The sequence below is a fragment of the Aegilops tauschii genome, chromosome 1 (genome assembly GCF_002575655.3).
Source record: "Aegilops tauschii subsp. strangulata cultivar AL8/78 chromosome 1, Aet v6.0, whole genome shotgun sequence".
NCBI classification, from domain to species: domain Eukaryota; kingdom Viridiplantae; phylum Streptophyta; class Magnoliopsida; order Poales; family Poaceae; genus Aegilops; species Aegilops tauschii.
This window is the reverse complement of record NC_053035.3, coordinates 396,833,721-396,842,125: the sequence shown is the minus strand read 5'-3', so window position 1 is coordinate 396,842,125 and position 8,405 is coordinate 396,833,721. Positions and strand designations below refer to the sequence as shown.

Sequence of the window (8,405 nt, the reverse complement as noted above, 5' to 3'; positions counted from 1 at the left end):
TGGTCCGAAAGGCCCATCAGCTGGAGCCGTGCTGACCACGCGGACGTGATGCCCTCACCGGGTGCCTACACAATGGTGCTGGACTCAACCTTCTCAATGGAGAGGCGGGCCTGTCGCTTCTCCCGGATCCTGATAGACGGCGGTAGTAGCATCAACATCCTCTACCGCAACACCATGGAGAAGCTAGGCATCAAAGAGAAGCAGCTCCTGCCCAGTTGAACCGTTTTCCATAGCATCATCCCCGGACTTTCCTACTCTCCAATCGGCAAGATCAAGATCGACGTCATGTTCGGCGACAAGCTCCATTTCCGCCGCGAGCCAATCTGGTTTGAGGTGGTCGATCCGGACAGCCCCTACCACGCGCTCTTGGGCCGGCCTGCACTGGCCAAATTCATGGCGGTGCCACATTACGCCTACCTGAATATGAAGATAACGGGCCCCAAGGGCATCATCACCATTGCCGGCGACTACCAGAAGTCGCTCACGTGCGCCGCAGCCAGCTCCCGGCTGACCGAGTCCCTCGTCATCGCTGAAGAGAAGCACCTCCTTGACCGGGTGGTGGCCATGACCAACAAGCAGTCGGACATGCCCACCGACCCCAAGGATGCGGGGACCCAGGGCTCCTTCCAGCCGGCCAAGGAAACCAAGAAGATCGCCTTGGACCCGACGCACCCGGAGAGATTTTCTGTCATGGGGACCCACCTCGACAGCAAATAGGAAAGCGAGCTCATTGATTTCCTCCATGAGAATCGGGACATCTTCGCATGGTCCCCCAAGGACATGCCGGGTGTTCCGACGAATTTTGCCGAGCATAAGCTACATGTGAGATCAGATGCAAAGCCGGTCAAGCAACCTCTCCGCCGCCTGTCAGAAGAGAAGAGAAGGATTGTTGGTGAAGAGATCGCCCGGCTTTTGGCAGCCGGCTTCATCATGGAAGTGTTCTACCCGGACTGGCTCGCCAACCCAGTCCTCATCTTGAAGAAGAATAACAAGTCGCGAATGTGTATCGACTACACTAGCCTCAACAAAGCCTGCCCCAAGGACCCTTTTGCCTTGCCTCGGATAGATCAGGTGATTGACTCCATAGTCGGATGCGAGCTGCTGTCTTTCCTGGATGCCTACTCTGGCTACCACCAGATCAAGCTAAACCCGGCGGCTGAAGACAGCCTTCATCACACCATTCGGAGCCTTCTGGTACCTGACCATGACGTTCGGCTTGAGAAATGTCGGCGCCACGTTTTAGTGTTGTATGCAGAAGTGCCTCCTCAAGCAACTCAGTAGAAATGCCCACGTCTATGTAGACGATATTGTGGTGAAGACGGAGAAGCGTGGTACCCTCCTGGAGGATCTCAAGGAAACCTTCGACAATATGCGTAGTTTTCAAATCAAGCTCAAATCGGAGAAATGTGTCTTCGGAGTACCAGCCGGCCAGCTCCTTGGTTTCCTTGTCTCCGAACGCGGCATCGAGTGCAACCCCGTGAAGATCAAGACCATTGAGCGGATGCAGAGGCCGGCCCGGCTGCGGGAGGTCCAGAAGTTCACCGGGTGCTTGGCATCTCCCAGCCGGTTCATCAGTCGGCTGGGCGAGAAGGCCCTCACCTTGTACCAGCTCATGAAAAAAACCACCTGCTTCGAGTGGACCGACCAGGCGGATGAGGCTTTCCTCCAGCTCAAGCGGATGCTGACCACGCCGCCTGTCCTAGCCGCTCCGGCTGCCAAGGAACCCATGTTCCTCTACATCGCCGCCACCAGCCGGGTGGTCAGCACCGTGATCGTGGTTGAGCGCCCAGAAGATGGCAAGGCACAGCTGGTCCAGAGGCCGGTCTACTACCTGAGTGAGGTGTTCTCCGCCTCCAAGCAGAACTACCCCCACTACCAGAAGATGTTCTATGGCGTGTACTTTGCCGCCAAGAAGCTGAAGCAGTACTTCCAGGAGCACACCATCACGGTCGTCTGCACCGCCCCCTTGCCGAGATCATAGGCAACAGAGATGCATTAGGCTGGGTGGCGAAGTGGGCCATTGAGCTGGCTCCCCAGACCATCCTCTACCAGCCCCGCACCGCCATCAAGTCCCAAGCGCTGGCCAACTTCCTAGTCGACTGGGTCGAGACCCAGTACCTGCCGCTAGCACCGGATTCCACTCATTAGCGGATGCACTTTGACGGCTCGAAGATGCGCACCGGTTTGGGAGCCGGCATCGTCCTCACCTCTCCCAAAGGCGACAAGCTCAAGTACACACTACAAATTCACTTTGCCGCCTCCAACAACGTGGCCGAGTACGAGGCACTCGTACATGGACTCCGGCTAGCCAAGGAGATTGGCATCCGACGGATTCTATGCTATGGAGACTCGGATTTAGTTGTCCAGTAGTCGTGTGGAGACTGGAATGCCAAGGATGCAAACATGGCAAGCTACCGCTTCCTCGTCTAGCATATCAGCGGGCACTTCAACGGCTGTGAGTTCCTTCATGTGCCACGGGCCGACACGAGCCAGCCGACGCCCTGGCCCGGATCGGCTCCACGCGGCAAGCCATACCAGCCGACGTCTCACTCCAGTGCCTGCGCAAGCCATCTATCAAGCCTTCACCGGAATCAGGGTCCATCTTCGTGTCGGCTGACCCCGGAGCAGTCGAGTCTGGCCCGGGGTCTTCAGCAGTCGGCCCGAGGACTTTGGCAGGCGGCCCGGGGGCTGCAGCACTCGAACCCGGCCCGGGGACTTCAACGACGCAGCAAGCAGCGACCGGCTCCGACCCGCCGCCTCCCAACCCAACCGCCCTGGTTCCGGTTGCTATCCTGACAGTGGTAGAAGCACCATCTTGGGCGCAGCCCATCCTCAACTTCCTGGTGAGCCGAGAGCTACCAGCCGATGAGATTCATGCCTGACAGGTGCAACGCCGGGCAGCAACATACACAATAGTCAACGGAGAGCTTGTCAGGCGCAGTGTGACTGGTGTCTTCCATCGCTGTGTGGAGCCGGAGAAGGGCATGGCAATCCTCAGAGATATTCATCAAGGCGAGTGCGGCCACCACGCCGCCTCCAGATCCCTTGTTGCCAAAGCTTTCCACCATGGATTCTTCTAGCCGACTGCTTTGGATGATGCCAAGGAGTTGGTCCGCAAGTGCAAGGGGTGCCAGCGCTTCAGCTCCAAGCAACACCTGGCGGCCTCTGCACACAAGACCATCCCCATCACTTGGTTGTTTGCCGTCTGGGGGTTGGACATGGTGGGCCCGTTCAAGACAGCACGCGGCGACATGACCCATCTGTTGGTCGCTGTGGACAAGTTCACAAAGTGGATTGAAGCAAAGCCGATCAAGAAGTTGAATGGTCTAGCTACTGTGACCTTCATTGTGGATATGACCGTCCGGTACGGCATCCCACACAGCATCATTACCGACAACGACACAAACTTCGCCAAAGGCGCCTTGGCCCGTTTCTGTGCGACCCAGGGCATCCGACTAGACTTAGCGTTCGTTGCCCATCCGCAGTCAAACAGCCGGGTGGAGCGAGCAAACAGCCTCATCCTATCCGGCATCAAGCCCCGACTGGTCGAGCCGCTGGAGTGCTCGGCCGGCTGCTGGATCGAGGAGCTGTCGGCCGTCCTTTGGAGTCTTTGGACTACGCCCAACAAAGCAACCGGCTTCACGAGTGAGGGCTTTTGGTGGCCGGGCTACAGGCAGGCCGCAATCTGGTCCGTTCAGTTGGGCTTTGGGATTGTGGATCTATCATTTCACAGCAGGGGGGTGGCAGGCCTAGCGGGTGAAATACGGTCCGTGATACATGTAGGCTCGCATAGGTGTATGTTGTTCGGCCCATCACACGTTCGTGTCCCCCGGCCCGCATGGGCACTCCTCGGTCTGGACCGACATTTTAGTATAGGAGCGAGCTTTTGAAACAGCACATGTATATGGGCCCGGTCAGATATGTGGAGCAGGTAGATCCACGCGTCTATGTTTTCTCGTCATTACCCTCTCTTCCACATAAAGCGGCGTCCGCGCCTTTCACACGGGCGAGCTGCGGCGGCGATTCCCCATCGGCGAGATGTGGACGGACGGACTGGAGGTCAACGGGTAGGTTATTGTTCCATCAAGTTCTCTCTCCCGATAGTTCCCCCGCCCCGGATTTTTCTTTTTTGCAAATCCATCCACTAACGGCGCTAGGTTTGCCTGCAGTAACTGTGGAGCCAACATCGCCGGATGGGAGGAGGATGTGTTCCCGGTGGAATCCCAGGACTCCATGAGTGCTCCTGCCGTAGAGCTCGAGAAGAACAAAGAAGCAGGGCTGGTCAGAGATGTGCAGAGATTCAAGGTGTGCTCTGAAGCTACAAGCGGCTGGACGAGGAGGTCCGTCTTTTTCTGCCCCCCAAATCATGCTGCATTTCGCATCTGTTTATCTTGCCATAGTCTGTGTCTACACACCGCTGATAGATTTTTTGGGAGCCCAAGTATCAAGTAGTTAATTGTCTGATGCGTGTTGTTTGAGTCGTGTCAATCGTAGTGTGAGGCAGGGTGCGATGGTTTCAGATTGAATATGTATCTGGTTCGTTGGTTGGATTCTAGGATTACTAAGACGAACCTAGCATGCGCACGCAATTTTGTGTGATGATTGGATTCTAGGATGGTCTTGTGGACATGAGAGCAAATGGCTGTTTTGTGGCTTTAGCACGATGGGTACAGTTTAGACCAGGATATTCAAGACTTTTGCATGGATTTTTTGAATTACGTGAAAGAGGAAATGCTTTCTGACGGTGTCATACAGAATGCAAATGGGGTATAGAGAAGTGAAAATGTGCTTTGTGAGTTTAAACATGGCTTCCGGTGATTATTTTGGATTACTGAGACTGCGGGCGCATGTGGGACAAAATAGCAGTTTATATTTTGGATTTTATGACGTTCTAGTTTGAATTTTAGAAAAAAAAGGATGGTTGTGTATTTAAACACCTGCAAAAAAATAGATATGATGAATTGGTCTGGTTATGGTTGTGGAGTTTGTCTTGCGTACGTAGAGCTGGATTATAGTGGTGACAGCAAAATTGCAATTGCAGCTGACAAGTTCCCTGTTTTGTATGTCAGTTATATTTGTGGCGTTTGTTATTTATGCATGGGCGGAGCTCTGTCGGTAGCTGTTTTTTTTAGTGTCGAGTGGTAGCATGTATTCTGACTGTTATGAATTTGTTCGTTTCGCAGGGTGAGGCTCGGGAAAGTACCTGATGAGAGGGACATGAACCCCGACAGGAAAACAGCACTTGAGTTGTCTATCTGTGCTTATGCCGAAAAATGTGAAGGGCATGTCATCAATCCAAAAATTGGCACGGAGTTTGACTCGCTGGATGAGGCGTATGAGTTCTACAACCTATATTCATGGGAGACTGGGTTTGGTATACGGCTGGCAAAGAGCAGGCTCAACCGTGCAAAGAACAAGATGTATGCAAGAGATTGTCTGTGCATGTGCGCTACGTGTGTGGAAAAAAAGTCATTACTACTATGCACCTTTGGCTTCTAAATATACTCCCTCTAGACTGAATCTTGGTTTCTATCGTACATTGAGGTTGATAATCATCTTCTTTTCCTTTCCAGGGGTCCCCATTGAAGGAGAATAGCCATTCTTCAAGGTGTGGTTGCAGTGCAATGATAAGGCTGCTCCGATCAAAGGATGTCGGGTGGTACATATCAGAGCACAAAGCAGGGCACAACCATCCGCTTTCCGTTACGTGTGGCCAGAAAATGCATTGGAAGTCACATAGGCATATAGACAGATACACCAAAGATCTTGTGAAGCAGCTTAGGGATAATAATGTTGCCCTCGGGAAGGTTTTCAGCATTGTTGGTAGCTTCTTTGGTGTCGCAGAGAATGTGCCTTTTACAAAGAGGTCGTTGAAGACATTATGCAAGAAGCTCAACAAGGAGCAGTCAGATTTTTGATGCTGTCAAGACGATGAACTTGCTTGGGGAGATGAAAGCTAATGATCCAGATTTCAACTACACCGTGCAGGTCAACGAGGAGAGCCGCATAAAGACACTTATGTGGGTGACGAGTAGGGGGTGCGATCAGTACAGGTGTTTCGGAGATGCAATAACATTTGACACCACCTATAGGACAAACTTGTATGATATGTCGTTTGGTCTGTTTGTCGGCGTCAACAACCACTTCCAGAGCATAATTTTCGAGGGAGCGATGATGAGAGACGAGAAAGAGGAAACATTCAAGTGGATATTCAAGGAGTTTGTCTGTATGGTCGGTGGGAAACACCCGCGGACAATACTTACAGGTTGGTGTGCCGGCACGTGAGTGTGGTTTTCGTAACTTATTGATGCGATGATTTCCTTGTACATTTCTCGTTGTCTGGTCATTTCCCCGTTTTGTTTTGTTGGGTTACAAATGCATATCAGGCACGCTCCATGGAGCTGGCAATCGAAGCAGAGCTGCCCAATACCGTGCACCGCTGGTGCAAATGGCATGTTTTGAAAAAGGCGAAGGAGTCCATGGGCGTTCTTTGCAGCAAGAACAGCGACTTCAAACTGGAATTTCACAAGCATGTCCATCACATGATCACGGAAGAAGAGTTTGAGGAGGGCTGGAGCCAGATGCTGGATAAATACTCCTTGAAGAAACATCCATTCTTAACGCAGATATATGAGGTCAGGCATAAATGGGCAAAGCCATATTTCAGAGGGGTGTTCTGTGCCAGGATGACAAGCACTCAACGGAGCGAGAGCGCCAACCATCTGTTGAAAGGTTACATGCCGCGAGGGTGCCCAATGCATCTGTTTCTTAAGCAGTTCCAGAAACTGCAATTTAACAGAGAGGCGGAGGAGAGTTTCCAGGAGAAGAGGACATCCCTGGTGAGTGTGTTGGGTTTTTTTTCAACGTCATTATGGTTCTTCCGTTGCTACCTGGACATGATAATCACCTTTTTGCTTGTGGTTCGGATCGCAGAGCGGTGTGTGCCTTAGGGTCAACCTTCCAATTGAGAAGCATGCTAGCAAAGTTTACACCAGAGCTATGTTTGAAAAGTTTAGTGAAGAATTGTATAAGTGTGGGGCACATGTGTTGGACGAGGTGGTGCCTAGGCGGATTTACAAGTCGACCCATGTAGAAGCGGACAAAAGGGAAAAATGGAGCAAAGTTGAATTCAAGATAGAAGTGGATGAAGACGAGAGTTTTTTCAGTTGCGAGTGCAGTTATTTTGAACATGCTGGGCTAGTGTGCTGCCATGCATTGCAGGTGTGTCTCAGTGTTCATCGTACCATTTATTTATGTTCCCTGTTTGCTACCTGAAATGCACATCTTATAGATATCCTTTCTGTCCCCACGTTACAGGTGATGGTGCACTTCCGATCGCAAAAAATACCCCAGAAGCATATACTTAAACGATGGATCAGAGAGGCGCGTGACATTCTTCCTGACCATTTGGTTAGGTATCAGAGAGACAGAGGACCCCCAGCTAGTGATACATTCAGGCATCACACAATGTGCATGAAAGCGCTTGAGTGTGTCGTGCTTGGAGACAGCAATATTAAGTGCTATGATGTTTTCATGGCTATGATGAAGGAGGTGCATGCGACTCTGCTTCCGCTAAGCATCGATAAAGATGGAATGGGGCTTGCAGAGAGAGAAAAACAGCAACTGATTGCAGCGCATAAAGTGGATGTACCAGCAGAGGGTGATGCTGTGCTGCAAAAACATACAGGAGATGATGAATCCAGTTGCTCAGTTGTTGGCCTGAATGAGAAGAAGAGGCAGAGGGGGAGGCCGACAAACAGCAGGGACAAGGCTCCGTATGAGCAGCAACTGAAGAGGTCGCGGTTTTGCACTATCTGCAGGGAGCAGGGGCACAAGTGTACAACTTGTCCCAGCGAGGCAATTTGCCGAAGGCTCCAAGGAAGTCGCCGAAATGCACGAACTGTGGTGTCATTGGACATCGGCGCAATACTTGCAGCATTAGGAAAACAGGCCCATTTGAGCCAAATTTCCTGTAGGCAGTCTGATTTGCTTGCATCTTCTGGGTAGAATTATCGTATGTTTTCTCGATGTTTTTCAAACTCTATGTCATGTATGCCTGAATTGAACTCGGTGATATGTGCCCCAGGATTACGTATTGCTTAATGTATCCTTTGTTAAAACAGCTGTTGGTGATATATGTGCATGAAAGGAACATGCGCCGTCATTGTGTCTCGGTTTATGCATCTGTCTGTGCCAAAAACAAGAGTAACATGTGCACAGCTAATGGCGTCTATTGCTTGATGAGGGGTGAGAACATAATTGTGCATTTTTGAAGGCGAAGATGCAAGCAGCCGAGTCCTGCTCCGAGTTGATTGCTTTAGTATTTCCCTGTGTACGATCATGGAGGCCGGAGTCAACAAAATGTGCAAAGAGGGCGGCGTTGTTGTCACCTTTTGATGTGACAA

At 51.5% G+C, this 8,405-nt stretch overlaps 4 protein-coding genes across 13 annotated transcripts; all 4 read left to right on the top strand.

Annotated features, from left to right (window-relative positions):
* The first annotated feature begins 285 nt into the window (after positions 1 to 285).
* LOC109762335 (uncharacterized) lies at positions 286 to 717 on the top strand. The gene has a single exon (XM_020321173.1). It carries the CDS (start codon positions 286 to 288, stop codon positions 715 to 717), a length of 432 nt encoding a protein of 143 aa, XP_020176762.1.
* A 784-nt stretch (positions 718 to 1,501) lies between these two features.
* LOC141034267 (uncharacterized) lies at positions 1,502 to 1,981 on the top strand. Its single transcript, XM_073506301.1, has one exon. It carries the CDS (start codon positions 1,502 to 1,504, stop codon positions 1,979 to 1,981), a length of 480 nt encoding a protein of 159 aa, XP_073362402.1.
* Positions 1,982 to 3,923: 1,942 nt separating this feature from the next.
* On the top strand, positions 3,924 to 8,164 carry LOC109762355 (protein FAR1-RELATED SEQUENCE 5). 10 transcript variants are annotated; one of them, XM_073499063.1, is made up of 7 exons: positions 3,924 to 4,067; positions 4,170 to 4,340; positions 5,184 to 5,420; positions 5,574 to 6,265; positions 6,387 to 6,839; positions 6,934 to 7,221; positions 7,318 to 8,164. In XM_073499063.1, the coding sequence occupies exons 1-4, from the start codon at positions 4,039 to 4,041 to the stop codon at positions 5,584 to 5,586; spliced, it is 450 nt and encodes a 149-aa protein (XP_073355164.1). In that variant the 5' UTR covers positions 3,924 to 4,038; the 3' UTR covers positions 5,587 to 6,265; positions 6,387 to 6,839; positions 6,934 to 7,221; positions 7,318 to 8,164. The 10 variants fall into 10 exon arrangements, with proteins under 10 accessions (XP_073355164.1, XP_073355168.1, XP_073355161.1 ...); XM_073499067.1 differs by having other exon boundaries at positions 5,574 to 6,269; XM_073499060.1 differs by having other exon boundaries at positions 5,184 to 5,444.
* On the top strand, positions 5,932 to 6,285 carry LOC141034251 (protein FAR-RED IMPAIRED RESPONSE 1-like). The gene has a single exon (XM_073506300.1). The coding sequence runs from the start codon at positions 5,932 to 5,934 to the stop codon at positions 6,283 to 6,285; it is 354 nt and encodes a 117-aa protein (XP_073362401.1).
* Positions 8,165 to 8,405: the final 241 nt, after the last annotated feature.